At 40.2% G+C, this 19,126-nt stretch overlaps 1 protein-coding gene across 1 annotated transcript in view; it reads left to right on the top strand.

Annotated features, from left to right (window-relative positions):
- Window positions 1–19,126, top strand: part of cerk (ceramide kinase) — a 41,614-nt gene that overhangs the window by 6,932 nt on the left and 15,556 nt on the right. The window contains exons 2-6 of the mRNA XM_073480793.1: window positions 6,431–6,568; window positions 8,727–8,849; window positions 10,940–11,065; window positions 11,713–11,779; window positions 14,003–14,148. Of these exons, the coding sequence (XP_073336894.1) occupies window positions 6,431–6,568; window positions 8,727–8,849; window positions 10,940–11,065; window positions 11,713–11,779; window positions 14,003–14,148 (600 nt within the window). The remainder of the gene's footprint in view (window positions 1–6,430; window positions 6,569–8,726; window positions 8,850–10,939; window positions 11,066–11,712; window positions 11,780–14,002; window positions 14,149–19,126) is intronic.

The following is a 19,126-nucleotide window of genomic DNA, read 5'->3' as shown; positions in this document are numbered from 1 at the left end:
TAAAAGGGCCACTTCACAGATTTCAAACTATATCCCTATGTTCTTCTCACAAAATGACATACTTGAACAAACCAGAACATTAACTGGAGCTCTCTGGCTCCTACCAGGTGCTACAACCTGCAACCTATGACAAGCCTCATTTTAAGGAGTCACAGCCAAAAAGATCGGGACCCACTGGTGTATACAATTATGTGCAATACAAATTCACAGATTGTTTCAAAAATCTTCCTGGCCCTTTGACAGCTTACAACACTTTATCGCAGGTGTTAATCCATCTCATGGGGTGAGAATGGAAACCAGTAGCAACCCCAAGCCCTGAGGACTTGGGTGTTTCTGCCTTAGTAGAGAAAAGGCACTGACAATGCCAGAGTTAGGGATTACATTCACACTCGGGGCAAAGCAATGCACTGCCATTGCCAGAATTTGACGTCCATTCCATGTCTTGCACATTGATAAGAGTTTCACATGTCAGGGTTGGGGAATCATCCTTTGTGTTTGTCCTTGTCCTCATGCCAAATGATTGTCTATTTGAACTTGGCCTTATTTACATGGCAGTCAGGTTTCAGTTCAGGTGTCTCGGTTTCCCCACATAAGAAGTTCAACTGCACCAAAATGCACCGTACAATATACATTTTGGACAGTTATGTATTGTAAATTTTGTTACAAACATCAAACCCTAATATATTTCACTCCAGGTGTACAGGGGATCTAATATTAGAGAAATACGCTTATTTGCTTCCTTGAAACGGGGAAACGGAGAGCATGATTCTGTCCAAAACAAAATTACCCTACTAGTAACTCTAAGACTAATGAGTTTAATATCTTAAAGCGACTCTGGGAAACTTCTGTGTTGTGCTGGAAGCAAACTAATGTTAGCTACTGTTGCTCTCTGTTGGCGTAGCGGAGAGAGGCACTGAAACGAGGCTCTCGGGAAATGTGCATAAAGTCGAAAATCCGCTCACCTATGGCCAATAAAAAAGTGATTCATACTTGTAAATTGCAACAAATTGTTACACAGAGCCCCTTTAAAGGTGCAATGTGTAACAATTGGCCACCTGTCAAGTTCATACTCAAAACAAATAGGGGGCAGCATATCAAACTGCTGCTAATTATAACAGTGTTAGCTTGTTAGCTCAGTTAGCTGTGCAACTAGCGGTTTAGAGCTCGGGGACTAGGGTAGTGTTGGTGTTTACACTCCTAGCACTAGGACTGGGATGGACCAAGCTGGTTAGCTTGCTAACTTCAGTAGATATCACTGCAACACAATACATAGGCGTCATCATGTGAAAACTGCTATTTATTTACATACTCTTGATCATTTTTGGTAATCTTTGAATGTTTTTAACTAAAATTCTTACATATTGCCCCTTTAAGTTTAAAGTGATTGTGGTTTTTGCTGTTACTTTGTTGTTTTGGCCAAGCTAACTCTTCTGCCAGTTTCTGGTCTTTATGCTAAGTTTAGCTAAACCTACAAGCTCCTTGGCTTTAGCCACACTTTTAGCATACATTCTTGGAACTGGTATCAATTTTTTGTTGCAACTCATGGCGAGAAAGTGAATAGGTGTATTTCCCAAAATGCACCACTATTATTATCTGTAGGTGACTAGCTTGTATGTAAGCTAATCCTTCTGTTGAACACCCTGTCAGTTAGGGTCATGTACAGCCTACTTGGATGGAAAGTTTTCAAAAATATTTTTCTCAACTAGTTGGAACCCTTTTGTTTTATGTGAAAACACTGATATCAATATGACCTGGCAGCCTCAAGTGTTTACATTAGGCTCTGCTGGGAATTATGAGTCAGTAACACAAACACAAAGAGTCACGCTCCAGGTCACACTAATTTAATCAGTTATGCCTTGAATTTTGTTGAAGCGACAATATTAATGTTTGTTTGTCATTTTATGCTATTTATCTGGGTTGCACTCGTCGTGACTGATTATTTGTGTTTTGTCTCTCGCAAATGTTGGAACTCGTCCTCATGTAACTGATAGCTCAAGCAGCAAAATTTCAAGTAGTGAATTTTTTTTTACAAAGACAGAAAACAAGTGCATCAGAAAGTAGCAAATCATACATGCCATTTATTGTGAAATAATTGCAGGGTATGGAGGCTAGACATCGTATACGTTACCCTAAATGACACCAGTCTTCTCTATGTGACCTTAGCTTTGTAGCAACCAAACAAACCGTGGAATGCTTTGTTGCAGAACAAGTTGCAGACATTAGATAATAAACCCTTTCCCTGAAAACTGACTTCCTGCAGGTAGCAGGCCTCTCCGGCTCACAGCAGCTCGCTGAGCCCTGTGGTATGAATAGGCAGCACACACTGGCTGACTGCCAGTGCTAAGATTCTTTTCAAGCACAAAGAAAAGTATGTCAGAGCAGAGAGGATCTGCGTTGTATGGCCGAGGGCTTAGCATGTAGCTTAGGGACTGCACTGAGCTAAAAAGTAGGGAATTTGTGTGTGGCTATGAGTGGGATTATTGTGTACTTCTTCCCTGTGCATATCTGAGCATGTGTGTGTTTAGTGTGTGTGGTAGGGTTATTGGAGCAGTGATTGAATGTGAGAATGTCAGCTATTGTTTCCAGTTCCTTCCCTAACACAGATCACTGGAATCGTTGGCTTTGAACTCGTCTCGATGGTTAATTTGACCAAGTTGTTCAAAGGACAGGCCTGACTAGAGAGACACACCGCCTGTACTGACTCACTGATGAACGTCTGCCTTTTTTTTTTTTTTGTCTTTTACAGAAGTAGATTTGCCTTCCAGGCTAACACAGAGAAAAGATTTCATGCATTTTTCATATTTTTACCCTCTAAACCAGGGAGCTTAAGATAACAAACATGCAAATGTGTAAGATACCAGATAAGATATTCTAATGTATTCCACTGATTTGGCACAACTCGGTTACAAGTTTGGTGCTCAGATACGAAATAAACAGCAAATGCAATATTCATGTTGACTGATCTCAAATCTACCACACTTTGTTGCAATCTTTGCCTCATTCTGACTAAGGTTTCATTATCAACATGCAACATTTTGCCAAAGATAATGCCTTTTCTTATCTGCGTACGCTTGCATGAAATGATTTTTGACATGTTGGACCATCCCCTCTCAATGCACCGTGTCTATTTTGTCAGCACATCTCAGTGATAAGTCAAGCTATCAGTAGAACATGTTGCGCAACAGAAACAACAGTAAAAGTAGATTTGAGTCTCAGTTATCTCCCTGCTGCCTGTCATCTTATACACGTGCGTATTGGGTGTGCTTGAATCAATATCTTCAACAATAAACCTCCTCAATGATCTGTTTGGGTAAAGATACAACTCACCGTGAACATCCACAGGTGTTGGTCTGTCTGACGTATTTAGCTATATCTCACTGTCAATAATGAGTCGACAGTAGAGAAAGTACAGGTGTAGATAATAAAATTAATGATGGCTTGATTCCATTTAGCTGCTTCCGCTTCAGGGACCTGGTGCGTGCCGGCTCACTGTCACACTGTCATGGCCAATTGGGAGTCAATGTCATAAGTAACCCCTCTGCTTTTATTAATATGACAAATCAAAATGTGAAAAAGTCTAATAGTACCTGAGGAGAGGTTTAAAGTGAGTCTATGTAACTTTTTCTGACCAGCAGCCTGCTGGTAAATGCTATAACAGGGTGTAGCATAAGAAGACAAGGGCCATAAAGTCAGCAAAATTACAGCAAAGTGAAGTCAGCAAATTTTTATCAGTGGCACAGCAGTATATCTATCTAAAGGTTATGCTAGAATTAGCTTATCTAAGCTAACATGAGATACTGCTCACACCCACTGACCTTATAGAATAGTGGACAAGGCAACCGTGACATCACCCATAGGTTTACATTAGCAACTGTTCTCAGTCTAAATCTGCATCCAAGGATCAACAGGTTTTTGTTCAAAGTTGGAGGGTAAGCAGCTTCACTGTGAGCGCAGGACCTTCGTTGTGCTGCTTGCTGCCACGGCTAATGTTCTGTTCAGTCAGAGAATACCTTTAAACATTAAGCCGGCTGCTTATAAAACAACAATTTCCTATGTTCTTTTCCTAAACATTAAATGCTCTATTAACTACTGAAAATATGGTGTATATGTAAACTGCATGGTTTTCCTCTGGGTTTGGGTCGGAGGTGAGGTGAATAGAAAACTCTAAATTTAAATGTGTATGTGCTATAACATGGCTGAACAGAACAAGCAGTTTAGAAAATGGATAGAAAGGTTACAATCGCTGTCAGTAAATCCATTATATCATTTAATTCAATTCCAACAATCACTTTGGCAGAGCACTAGGTGCCATTTTTCAAATTCTTGGAATGAAACTCCTCGTTCTTGTTTTTTTTTTTTCTTTCTGAAATAAAGCCATTACCCACATGGCCATAACTCCTTCCTATTTGTCAAAGTGTGAATATCGATGGCCATAAAGTTATTCATGCCTGCATGGCGCATCATTTTTATTTGAGAAAGAAATGAAATCCTATTCCCTCACACTCCCAGGAGAGAAATAATATGTCATGCCTCCCTCCCATCCATTTCAGCATATCAGCTGAATAAATTTGTAGGCGAGACTGGAATGTCTGTATGTGATGCAGTTGAAGAGGTCAGTTAAACTCATTGTGAGTAATATTGTCCTATTCCTATTCCAGATTCCTTGTACAACGTTCGCTTTTGAATTTGTTCTGTCGGTACCGTAGCCATCTTTTGTGCTTGAATGCTCAGGATTTCAGGATTTGAATATAGAAACGTTTCTCGGGGGGGGGGGGGGGGGGGGGGGGGGCTATATTGTGAGATCTGTTGTAGAATATTTTGGCGTCACCTTCCTAGGCATTGAGTTGCACCCTATTACAGTCCATATCTTGGGCGTTTAAGCTATTTTTGGATGATTTCATTGCCCATCTCTGGATTTCCCAAGGTCAGTCTGTTTCATAAAAGGACCAGCTTGTCCTCACTTACCAGAACGAATGTGGAAAAAACGTTATTTTCCGAATCTCTGCATTTCAAATACAGTAAATGAATACCCATTAAATTATTTGATGTCACTTAGCAGCTCCTTTTAAGGCAGCTGACCCACCTCATCTCTTCACTGCCAGGAGGTACCAGATCACACCGTACCTGATACATTTAGTTAATGAGCAGATCATTCAGACACAGCCAAAATCTTTCATCCCAGAGTCACTTTAAACTAGCAGCCTGAATCCAGTTCCCGTGGGGAAGAAGGACACGGAGATGCAGTTCCTCACAAAACACTCAGCAGCTCTCTGGGGAGATGCCTTGTGTTATTCCTTCTATTGATTTAACAGTTTGTAAAATCAATTGTGGGCTGCGTTTCTTCACAGAAGAAACCGTTGTAACTGAATTGATTAAGCTGGTGTAAAGCCTAAAGGTGCAATGTGTAAGAATTTTCATGTAAAACATAAAATGACCTAGAATTATCAACAGAAGGTGAGGAAATAACAATGTTAACGCTATGTCAAAGACGTCTTATGTCTTGTGTTGTAGAGATACCGGTTAAAGTTAGCATGCTAACCAGTTATCCCCTTTCCACTTTGTATCTCAAGAGGAGACAGTCTGGGGTGAGTCGGCTAATGCAGCCACTAGCTGTACAGTTAAGTGAGCTTACTAGCAAATTGCAACTAGGCTATAGTAGAGGTTAGCGGTTACTCTGGAAGGAATTCTATAAATGGCCAATTCTTACATATTGCACCTTTAAATCTTCACTTTTTTTAGCCTCTTGGGGGCAGCAGAAATAAGCTGTAAACACAACACTACCATATAAGAAGCTGTGTTTGTTTTGATTAACGTTACTCCTATATTCTGTGTACTTTTAGCTCTGTTTTGGTCTCCACCAACTCCTGATTGAAATTTATTTGGACTATTAGCTGCTAAATGTTCGATTTTATTAGCTAGTCTCAAACTTTCTTTGTGTGCCATTTGGTGCTGGGCAGGAAGCGGGAAGTGAAGCTTTTTCCACTGAAACAGCTGCCTGTTTTACGTCTGGAAATGAGGCTGTTGAGGGCGATGAAACTGAACCAAAACAATAAACAGTAAAAGTTATGGACCATAAAAGCAAAACAGTGATCTGAAACAAGCATCGTAGAGCTGAGAGGAAGTGCAGGATCTGGTGATATTTCTTTGTGGGGTTGTCTCAATGAGCGGCCCCTTTCACGTTGTAAATGTGATATACTGTGAATATACAGATATTGATTATTGCAGCTTTAATTTACAGAAATGACGATTTCTTTTGTGAACACAGATTCAGCAATAAGTCACTTCCACAGTTGCTTCGGTCAGTCAATGTGTGCACATGTACAGTGCATGTGAGAATTTATTGTCTTTATTGTGCTCGTAAAAGAGCACTATGCTTTGGTTATTGTGTCGTACAGTTGAGTAAAATTGTAATGACTTTGTGTCTCTCCAGCACTCAGCCATGCTGTCCAGGTGTGTGAAATAGTGGCTGTCTGCAAGACCAAGGACGACGACCCAGACAGCACAGAGACCAGGAGGAGTCGGAAGAAAGCAAAGCAGCTCTCCCAGCTGTATCCACATGCATTCACAGGTATAAACACTACACATATATACACACTTAAAGGGTAACTCCACCAGATTTTCACATTAAAGTGTGTTTACAGGTCTTGGAGAGTGCAACTGCATATGCGAAAAAAAAAAGTAGTATAAAGCCTTAAATGGCTCCAGAGGAAGCTGCATGTAATCTGATAAATTACCTCCAGTGATGTCACTCAGTGGCTAAGTTGCATTGTGGGTAAATCCTATAATACTAATGGACAGTTTCAGAACAAGCGATCAAAATCTAAAGAGCAGAACCGGAGATGGCGCCTTTTTTATTCCACACATTTTTTTTCCTAAAAAAAAAAGTGCCTACATCACCTATAACCAACACTGAGTGACATCACTGGAGGCAATTTATCAAATTACATGCAGCTTCCTCTGAAATCACTGAAGGCTGAATACTTTTTTTTTCACATACACAGTAGTACTCACCAAGAGCTGTAAATATACTTTAATTTGTAAAATTGGTGGAGTTGACCTTTAACTGTGTTCCTTATGTAGATGCGTCTTGTGTTCCTTCTTACAACAACGCCTGAAGCCAGTTTCCGTCACTGTCACTCTCATTTTACTGTAGTAGGTTAATGTCACATCACAGCTACATTTTGGGTAAGTGTGCCAACAGCCTGTGTGCAGCTCCACCAATCACAAGTGATCTGACACTAGAAATAAGCCCGGAGACAGCTCCACGGTCTGAGAGTAATGCCCCTCACAGCTTAGCTGACTGGGTCTAAGATGGCAGCATGCCAGTGACTTATGGGCTAATGCTTGATTTTGAGCCATTAGATTATATCCAAACAAGATCGGATTTACATTATTTATCGGAGAAAATGTAAAAAAAATTACCTCACTAATGTGAGCCTTTTACTGGCATTAGAGTGCGTCAAGTCCGACTCGACTGCATTCCCACGATCTCTGCAAACTTGGCATCGCAGACACTTTCCATCACTTACATCCTGATTATGTAACTTATTAAAGGATGATTTTACACCCACTCTGAGCGTCTCTCTGCCTACCCCACTGTAAGTACGAGGTACTGTGAGCCATTTGGACTGAAGAACTCGCCTGTGAAGTTAACTTTTCTATCAGATGAAAAGAATGCTTAGTGTGATAATTTGACTTTGAAATGCTTAGTGAGTGAATCTGCTGTCAAAGTGCTTAGTGAGTGAATTTCTGGGCCTTAATGTAAATATTTCAGTAATGTTCCCGAGCAGGATATTATGTGACTCCATCTCTGCTTTTTTGTCCGACTATCAGCAGAAGCCTATTTTACTTAACTGACTTCTTCTTCATTTACCACATGCCCTCATTTCTTACTCATTCACGTATCTGATTAACCTGGCTGGTGAGGATAAAGCCTGGGTTCATTCTAAGGACAAGTCTGCACTGAAGAAAAGCCAGGAAGTGAATGTAGTCCGTGGAAAAACCTCTCCGCTGACGTAAATAGACCTGGCCCGGAGTCCAAAAATACAATTTTAGGTCACAAACTATGATGGGGTTTTCACAGTGATGCTATCTGGGAAGGTATGGCTTTATTTAGCACATTTGGTGTTATCACTTGAAATCAGATGAGGAATTCTCTTGTTTTTATGAGATCATCTTTCTTCTGCTGACACTCCTTTTGTGCATCCTCGGTCTAGGAACTACTGTATGCTTTGTAAGTGTAACAGAAAGGTTGAATCCTTACATCGTAGTATGTGTCTATCAGCAAACTAGACCTAAAAATGTCTTAGTGGAAAGTTAAAGGTGCATTATGTAAGATTTTTAGTTAAAAAATTAACTAAAATTATCAGCAGAGTGTACATATCCACTGAAATTAGCATGCCAACAAGCTAGCAACAACCTGGTCCAGCACAACGTTCCTGTGCTAGTGGTATAAACAGTAACACTCCCCTGGTTCTCCAAGCTCCTGATCTGACCACTAGATGCACTGCTAATCGAGCTAACTTGCTAACGACAGCTATAGTTAGCAGCAGTTAGCAGTTACCCTGGTGATACGCTGCCCTCTGTATGAGTATGAATTCGAGAGGTGGCTAATTCTTAGGTATTTGCGCCTTTAGATTGACAAAAAAACAAATATAAATAATCTGCATATTCTTGTTTTCTCTTTCTCACACTCTCTGACTTCCTTCTGTTGCGTTTCTCTCCAGTGTCCCACGTGAGAAGGACAAGGCAGCACCAGTGGCGGTGCAGTGATGTCACCTTCCACTGTGCCAATCAGGGACTCTGCGAGCAGTGGATCCAACTTATCAATGAGCAGCTCTCATTACTCAGTACGTATGTTTATGGATGTCCTCCAACAGATGTGGTACTTTGAACTTAATCATAACTTTACGTAATCTGAATCAGTTCATTGAGTTGGTGCTGTAAAAGTGTAGTATCAAGTACTGATAATCTAGGTGACTGCTTTTCCACGAAAGGTAAAGTAAAAGTACTTCAATATTGTACTTCTTTACAAATCTAACAAACGTATCATTCAAGACAAGACCTGTTGTTGAATGATCTCTTCCCCCTCGTTAACCTGTCTGTAAAGAGAGTGTGCATTATTGTCCATAAAAAACGTTTCATTGTCTTCAGGAGTATCAGTGTCCTGAGGAGAGCCCGGAGGCAGACCTCTGAAAGAGGTTGCCTTCATGCATTCCTCTTCTAGACAGTACCTCACAGGCATAGACATAAAAAATGGAGCCAGCAACAACAGCCTGATTAAACCATATAAATGGTGGTACTACAAACATTGAAAAAGTGTAGTGTCTTTTAAAAATATCTCAGCTTGGACAAGAAGCACGATAAGGATGTCTGTATCATTGCTGGAGCCCAGTTTACTGTCCAGATGTGCACATCTGTCTCCTACATGTCACAAAATATTAAACTTTAGACTGAATATGAACATAAGGTTAGATTCGATTAAAGATATAATATGTAACATTTCTTAATTAAAATGTCTCATAATCGAAATTACTTATTGTACATTTATATTCAACTTTATTGTCATTGCATAGAGAACAAGAACTAAGACAACATAATGCAGTTTATGATCCATTGGCAAAAAAAAGATCAACTATAACATATTTCACTGTAAACAAACTATTAAACGCTTTATAAAACATTTATTAAAGCAGACCTAATGTACTGTAATGTTTCCTTTCCGTCAGTGTTTTATATCGGTTCATGTGCACGAAGATCATAAAAGTTAAAACGGTCAAAGTTCGCACCAACAGAAGCTCCTCTCTCCTACAGAAAACACTGCTCCTGAAACGCCTCGTCAGACCTAGCTTTAATTCTGTGACATCACACGTCACCACGTCACACATGTGCATAATTTATGCCTAGCAGCTTCCAGCGGCTGGTTTGGCACATAAGAATGGATTTAGCACAGCTGCTCTGTTGTTGTTAGCGGTGCTGAGTCAGATATGTGTGAGCTGACCAATCAGAGCAGACTGGGTATTCAGGAGGAGGGGCCTTAAAGAGACGGGAGCTAAAACAGAGCGTTTCAGACAGAGGGGGAATACAGAGCTGCAGCACTGAACAGTATGAGAGAACTGATGTGTTCTTTGAGCACTTAAGCATCTTCCAATGACGTACACGTTAGAAAATTACATGACTATAGAAAAATTACACTCAACATGTTGAGCTTTATCACATTTGTGACGTAGTTGAGTGCAAAACTTAGTATTTTACACTTAAATTGTGTTTGTAAATCGATTGCGTTCTACAATGTTTAGCATGTACGTATGTAGCATGCTGAAATTGGAGTGTTAGATGTGTTGATTTTGATTTGAAATGGTGTACTTGGCCAGTTTTCCCGACGGGAAGAATCAATTCAAGAATACAAACACTATTCATTGTGAAGATGAAGCCTCAGTGTGTTCGGTAGAGTTGAGCCTTCTCCACAGAGCACCTTTACATCACCCATTGACAACCCATTTATGTAATCTAATGGAACTTTTGTCTTATTGCCAAACAATATTGCGCCCTATATTTCTCCGTGCTCATTTAACACTTGACTCCAATCCATTCATTTTCAATCTGAACAGCTGCTGTATCTCAGTTTGTTGTCCTAAACACAGTCTTCCACAACAGCCATAAAAAAAGCCATTTAGTATTCTCCATCGCAGCACTTTGTTGGTTTATCACCGAGTGATGCAGCACCTCTGAATTGCTTCACACTCCTCCCATAGTCAGTAGACACACCATTTATTTCTTGAGCTGCGTGTTTTGGGCGCCAGTCAGTTTGACTAAGCATTTTGAGAAAGGTCTCTGGTTAATGAAAACTTCATCAAGCTGCTGTCAGTTACACATTTGTGAAAAAGGTAAACACCGGGCCTTTTTAATGACTATCTCATACCCCTTCCTTACTTTGCAGGCAACCGACCGAAGAGCCTTCTGGTGTACATCAATCCCTACGGAGGAAAGCAGCGCGGGAAGCGTATTTACGAGCAGAAGGTGGCTTCACTATTCCGCCGCGCCTGCATCTCCGCCGACGTGATTGGTGGGTCCCTATCAGTGGCGTTTTTCAACATTTAAATAAAAAATGAGCCTCAGTGGTCGCCATATAGATCTCCACCGCCACGGTGGCCTCTCACAGGAACCGAAGAGGCTTGCAAGGATATGATTTGGCTTATAGTGCCATTAATCACGCCACCACCTTAATGGAAGCTGTGATAGTTGATAAGCTTGGGTATCCAAACACATCTATTATTCAATAAGTGTTTGCTCCAGCCACACATAGTCTGGGGTATGGATGGTCCATCAGCGTGAATACTGTTCACTCTGGGCTTCCCACAGCTGCTGTGAATTGCAGGTGTGTATTTGTGTTGATATTTTATGCCTGGTAAACAGATTTACTGTTGAAATATTGTTTTTGTTTTTGTGGGCCCAGGGCTCATTTCGCAGGCTAATATACGAAGGCTGAATTAGGATGTTTTGTGCCACTGTGCTTTTTCTGAGCATTAATCTGCACGAAAGGTTCCTGTGAATGTTACAAAAGTGCAGTTATTTTCCTCACCTTATGTTTCAAAATGCCAGTGATCGCTTGCTTGTTCAACTAGTCAAAGCACAAAAAGTCGAGTTATTTTGTCAGTACGTTCCCTTTCACTGAACTCATGCTTACGCTTGCCATTTGATTTGTTTCCATAGTTACAGAGCGGGCCAATCATGCCAGGGACCACTTGAAAACAGAGGCCAATCTAGATAAATATGACGGGTGAGTACTCAAGCTAGATAGCTGCTGCTTTTAGCTTTTCATCGCAGGTTCTTCACAGTGACATCGAGTTGACTCCTGTCTCTTCATTTTATGATAAAGCCGCTGAGAGACTCGGCTCTGAGCTGTGTATCAATTATCGCCCATCAAGAGTTTGTTATGAGGCCCTGTTGTGCTGTTACTTGTGTTCTCTCAGGTTGTAATCACTGAGACAAAGCCCTCTGTGCTTCTCACACTTAACAATCAGTGTCATTGTGATGTTCTCAGACATTGGCCTCCATTTCCTTGTGCAAAGTTGGCTTTGATTTTGGTTTCCTGGTCTGACTTTTGATTGGTATTTCCGAACATTTGGCAGAAAAACATCAGTAAACATGCTGGTAGTGTCGCAAACAGATGGTGTTTATATCCTCTCTGTTTTGCAACGACTGACCTCATATTCTAGTGTGACCTCCAAATCAAATGTGCAGACCCATATTGCTAATAGTAATAATAATAATAAGGCTTAAAACCAGACCAACCAAATAACAAGTCTACAACCATTCTAGCAGCTCTTTCAGACTTTACTTAGGAACAGCTGTGCTTTGAGCTAAATGCTAATGTCAGGTTCTTACATGCTCAAATTGAAAATGCTAACATGACATGACACCACTGTTGTTGTAACAATCTGCCCCCTCAAGTGGTTGCAAGTTTGTGCACAAGCTAATGTTGCTAACACTAGCTATCCTCAGCTAACATTGCTAATGCTACCTAGCAAATGTAAGAGATGCGTCTATTCTGCATCTAAAACTGTTTTCCATATGACCTTTAACACAAAGTACAGCTAAGGTACTTATTTGGACAGTGATTGAACAGTATTGAGTACTGGCTAATTTAAAATTTTATCCCGATGGATGTAATCGAGAAATTCCATTTGAGGGATCACCAAAGAGATTACAGTTCAACCTGAGGGAAACGTGAATGTCTGTACCAAATGCTATGGTAATCCATCTGATATACTGAGACATTTCAAGCATAACCAAAAATGAAAACCTCATGGTGGCTGAAGAAGGATAGGAAAAGGGGATCACCAAAATCAGTAAAATTCATCATCTGGAAACTTCTTAAAACTTTTACAATTCAGCCAGTGAAAGATGAGATATTTCACAGGATAAGTAAAAACTTTGGCCTGCTGGAGGCTCTTTGGAAAAAGTTATTTTTTTTAACGTTATATATACAAAATGTAATGTCAAGAAAAATTAAGCGAATTGAAGGAAGTACTGAGATAGCCAGGTTTTTACTTCCACATCCCAGTGTTCTCAGTTGCATGATATAATTTGAATCCAAGAGAAGCAGACACATCTGCTTAAATCCTAAACAGATATGATGCTTTTGAAATATTTGATCTTAAGGTAGCTTGCAGGCAGAATGGTACAAGGACCCAGGACGGATCCCTGTGGAGCACCATGGGTGAAATGGATAAAGTAGAATTTACAGTCCCTGTAGCGACACAAAAGGTCCGTTTAGAGACAGGAATAAAATAAATCTTTGACTTTCCCCAGTATACTCTCATGCTTTAGAAAGAATCAAAGTCAAGTATAACCTATAGCAAAAGCAGCAGTTTTCAGATGTACAGTATTAGAATCTCCACTTATTACAATAATTTCAGGCACGTAGCTGATTCTTCTCTCTAAACCTCTAGTAAAACTAAGAATCTTTAAATCACTCACAGAGGTCGTGTAAGTTCATGTTTTCACCACAAATTGAACATGATGCTGAAGCCCACATCGGTGAGTAAAGAGGGAGCATGTGAGGCGAAAGTGCAGCTGATGGTCGAATAGAAAGGCCATCAATAACATGAAAGGTTTTTCCTGCCGAGTACCCCGCCATCTCCCGCTTCTATTCATCAGATATTCAGTCCAGCAGAGCAGGGTTAGAGTCCATTATGCTTTTTACTCTGCAGTACATAATATTTATAGGTCAATTTCTGTAAGGTTTTGATATAGACTTATAAAGGGCCTAATGCTGGGTGGCACAGTGTGAGATTTCTATGTATTGAAGGGTTTCATAGTTACATCTGCTGCCCAGCTGTATTATGTTGTTATCTTTCCTCATAAATCTCTGCTTTATTGCGAACACAAACATATAATCAAGCGTATTATGTGGCATCCACTCAGGTTACTACCTTAAACTATCCTCAACAAAGTCCATCACAGAACTGTAAATTGTTGATATAATGTGTCTGTCCAGGGTTGTGTGTGTGGGTGGAGATGGTATGTTCAGTGAGATCCTGCATGGCTTGGTCACCAGGACCCAGATGGACAACGGCGTGGACCTGAACCAACCAGATACTGAGCTGGTGCCGTGTTCTCTACGCATAGGGATTATTCCTGCAGGTAAGCTGTGGCCACTATATCACATGAAGACAGATTAAGGGTTTGGAAACAGCACTGAGTAAGGATTGGTTTTGGTGGTGTCAAATGAAAGGAATTTAACTTGGGTGTCACTTTAATTTAGTTAAAAGCAATAAAAGGAATAATTCTTCTTGGGAAATACACGTATTGCTTACTTACCTTATAGCTCTTTTTGCTAAGAGTTAGATGAGAAGATAAACACCACATAAATCTTCCAAATTAAAGCAGTAAAGTATGGCATATGACAGAAAAAAACGATCTGTAGCACTTCCATGTCTGTACGATAAACATGAAGCTACAGATAGCAGCTAGTTAGCTTAGCTTATAACAAAGACTGGAAAAAGGGGGAAACGGCTAGCTTGGCTCCATCCAAAGGTAACAAAATATGCCATAACACCACCATTAAAGCTCACTAATTCACAAAATGTTATGTCTGTTTAATTATGTGTAGCTAAACTTTGTCTGGAAGCAGTGGGCTGAAATTTGACAGGTGTAAGCTGTAAGCTAACATGCTGCTGGCTGTAGCTGTAATATGTGGGTGGTATCAATATTCTTATGCAACACCTGGCAAGAAAGTGAATTTCCCAAAATGTCACACTACCTCTTTAAAGCTTTTCATGTAACACAAAAGTTAAAGGTGCAATATGTACCAGGTGCTTTAAGATCCCAGTCTGGACTGCTAACTGCACGGCTAACTGAGCTAACTAGCTAATGGCTACAGTTGGCTGCAGTTAGCTTGTTATGTTATGTTGTTATGTTGCCCCCTATTTGTTGAGTATGAATTCAACAGGTGGTCAATTCTTACATATAGCACCTTTTTAAAATGCACTTTAGTAGATGTGAAATGAAAAAAGTAGGAATGTTTCATGAGAGATTGTGCTTCTATGGCTGTAAACACCTAAATGTGAATTATTTTCAGAGATTTAAAAAAAAAGTCACTCAAAAAAAGAAGTATAGACAATATGAACTACAAATGTATGAAAGGAACATATCAGCTTGAAATTGCTTGCAGTTCCAGGCTCATTATTGTGTATTTCTTATTTTCCCATCTCCTTTCAGTCTCGGGGAAACTCCACAGGTAAACATCAGCCTGTTGTGTACTTTCTTTTCAAGCTCACAATTTCCCCTTAACATTCAATCAAGAAGAAAAAAAGATACCACTTCTCTCCACCAGCAGCCTTTGTGGAACATAATGTAAGGCTGGCTTGACATGTTATAATTTGCCTGAAGGACATGACTTGTACTTTATCACAAATGGGAAAAAAACTCTTGCGCCACTTTCAATGTTGCTGCTGCCCACCTCCCTCCACCTACACATGCCGTATAGCCCAAGGCTTAAAGCCGAAGGGTGTACATCAGGTCGCTCATGGTTATTAAAAGTCCCTCTGGGAAATGTATGAAATCACTTGAGACTCCATTATAAAGTAAATAACCCATTTTCAAACAAGTGTTGCCATCATAAATTGAATGTACAGTGACAGAGGGCTGTACAGACACTAGTGTATACAGTATATACATCATTTATGTGATTTGTCAGGATAAGTGTTGCATTATGGATGTCAGTTTTTTCCGAAATTGTACAAAAGAGGTGCTACAGTTTCAAAAACGACCTAAATTGTCACTCCTGTATAAAAAACCCACTTGACAGAACCCTTATTGATTACATTCATGAGTTACATAAGAGAATCTCTATGTAAACGGAGCATGGGGTCCCAACAGGGGGCTGTGGAGGGTCAGTCGTGCCATAAATGGAAACATGCTGAGTGACATTTTGAAATCACTGTAATTTTCATGAGGCTGAATATACGGTGCATGAAGACCAGTGTGAGACTGTCCAGTGCACAGCTTGATGATAATAAACTAAGGGGTTTAAAAATCAGCTGCGGACACGCTAAATGATTTTTAGGCCAATTACAAACATGATTTGGATGTGCTGACTCAAATTCTTTGCCCTTTCACAATCACAGATGAATAAAAAATGGTCCGTGTTTGATGTCTAATATTTTATTTCAACTGAGTAACATCTCAGAGGCTTCAAGCTCAAGTGAAAACTCACGGTTTGCAAGGATGAAAGCAATCAAGCAGATATACAATCACTGTTCAAAAGAAGTTCTTGAAAGTCCTTGTCATGCCATTTTTTAATGTGCAGCCCATTGTTGATTGTGAAATTACAAGTGCTTTGGTTTGCCTACATCAAGACTAAAAAAGAAATCCCACTAAGATGAAGGCCAACCTGTCTTCAGTGCCTATTTTTTCCATCGCTTCAAGAACATAGTAGAACAAGGGCATAAACTACAATTTAAGTCCAGGCATGGGACCTTTGTTGCGTGTCATTTCCCATCTCAATTCCCCGCTTTTCTGTCATCTTTCTTCTGTCAACTCTCTAAGAAAGACTTAAAGTACCCCTAAATTACTTATGTCAGTCATTCATCCATTGTGAAACAGTGTGTGACTTTTATTTTTAAAAGTAATGTCTCAAATAATGGTGATAATGTAAAAGCGTCTCTTACATCTTGGCACATGATCTGCTGAGATGTAGATCTCTGCTTCCGAGTGTATCTTTGCCGCCAGGGTGTAATTTATGATTTCATCAATGTAACCATCAATATCACTGTCAAGCTTATGGTAATGACATATTAAGATATCAAAGTCCTCACTGCCAAGGTTCAGATTTAGAGTCATGAACTCATTTATGGCCTCGTCACCGAGCTGTCACACACGCAAATGTTCTCTGACACGTTGCTGTTGTAATGGTTTTAGCTATTATGGTCTGAAAAGGAATGTCAGGCTCACCCTGACACATTGACAGTTTATATTGATGAGATTGATTTAGATAGATTAGTTGATGAAAAATATGAGGTCCGCAAAGATACTGTCACAAGGGCAGCTATAAATACATTCATGTGCTGAACAATTCAAACAGAAAAAAATATCCTTTTCAGGGGAAGCTCTGAAAAGCGTCTAGACTCCATTGTTGTCCCTGAGATGAAGACGATTTCAGTGCCAAGATGATGTTAGTGGCGAAGAGGAAAACACTGATAAAAACTGGGCCTTTTCCCGCTGAGGATGCGCCTCGTGACAGTCTGTGCTCTCTCCTCTGAATATGCCAACAGGCTGATGCGGTTGAGTAACTTAAGGGGAATAAAACATTGAACATCTGAGGACTGAACATCATTGAACATCTGTGTGCACCACTTAAATCCATTCAAAGTCAGTTGGCTTTTACTGGGTAGCTTTAGAAGAGTCAAATGGCATATGTCGGCGTTTTGTTTTGTTTTTTACGCTCTGCAAAAATAGCAGGTAGTTCAGCACCGTCGGGAGCAATTGGGAAGTGTTCGGATGTGATTATGAAGCTCAGAGGAAGCAAAGCCCGGATAAGTGATATTCATAGAACGCGCAGGAGCAAGTCAGAGAGAGGAAGCTCATCGTCATACTCATCTGTGTGTCCACCGCTGAATGACAAGCCTGATCTCCGCTGTCACGCTTCTGTGAGCCGACTCAAAACATCACTAGTAGGATTTCCCTCTCCTCTGTCCTCCCTCCCTCGCTCGCTCTGTCTTCTATCAACGGCAGCCGGTCCATTTCACCACTTGAAGATGATCAAAGTGGGGCAGATAGGTCTGAAAATTATGCCATGTGGCACAGAAAGAGAGATAGAGCCTTATTACCTCTCAAGTTGAAAGATTTAATATCAAACTCAACATTTCTCCCAAGGCAGGGGATGCCTCTTACACTTCATTTGTTGGCTGAAGAGAGCTGATGATAGCCCGGGAGCCTGGAGCTACCCGATTAGTTAACTTTATGACTGAAACGTCTCCTTACTTCCACCTAATAAAATCATTCAACTGGATTCTTCTTACTTGGTTGCAGCTTTGAAAGACTTGTAACTCTACCATGGATCCAAATCTTTTATGTCTGATTTCAACTATGAATAAAAGATTTAGACATCCGTTTTACGGCTTTACCTGCCGACAGAGTCAACACGCCTGCACAGTCTGATCTGACTGCTGTAGACGGCAACACATAAAACTTTAAAGACACACTGCATATCTTACTTATGATAAAAATATTAATGACTCTATCCACGATTTCTCTGTCGGTAATAAGCCCAATAAAAAAGGGAACTCATATTAATATAAATGTGATGTTTTATCAGAAGGACTGCACACATTTCTCTGGTTGGCCTAACCAAACTCCACTCTTTTATTTATCGATTTAAAGTCAGTAATTTGACAAAGGCATGAGATTAATTCAAGCATCTGATTGTCTTCCTGTCTGCAGCAATGGAGTAAGAACCGGTATTGTAAGAAGACTTATCCCTGCAAAAACAAACAAATTCAAAGAATGAATCACAACTATGACACAGTTGAACAGTCCTTTGTAGGGAAACTGCACTGACTCAAAGCTTTGTGTTTCATGTCACTCATGGTTGCCAAGCAGTCTATGTTAGTGTAATGTCTCCAGTTAATGACATGATAACTGCCACTAACCGGTCGTGCTTTTAAAGGGGCTCTATGGAACTTCTGTGTTGTGCTGTTGAAGCCGGTCGTTTGTTTTTGTTAGTGGAGAGGCACTGAGACGAGGCACTTGAGAACGTTGAGGTCGCACGTTGAGCATTTAAGCATGCTAATGTTAGCATTTAGCTCAAAGCAACACTTCATTCCATGTCGCAGAGCTGTTAGCATGGCTGTAGACTTTTTGGCCTAGTCCACACATACAGTACACAGGTATTTTTGGAAACAGGGTTTTAAAACAGAAACAATCTCAGTTGCTGCTAAATTAACTTTTTTGGCGCTAATGCAGTTTTTATTCAATCATTGTCTCTTTTCCATCATTGTGTTATCAATAACCATTTGCGTCTTTCTAGATATAGACAATATAACATCCATTTCACCAATGTACAAACACAAATACTCCGATATCTTAACACATGCTTCGAGTTCACATTTGATATTGACAA

This window comes from Pagrus major, chromosome 14 (genome assembly GCF_040436345.1).
Source record: "Pagrus major chromosome 14, Pma_NU_1.0".
NCBI classification, from domain to species: Eukaryota; Metazoa; Chordata; class Actinopteri; order Spariformes; family Sparidae; genus Pagrus; species Pagrus major.
The sequence above is the reverse complement of the archived record's forward strand: the minus strand, read 5'-3'. Positions and strand labels throughout refer to the sequence as shown.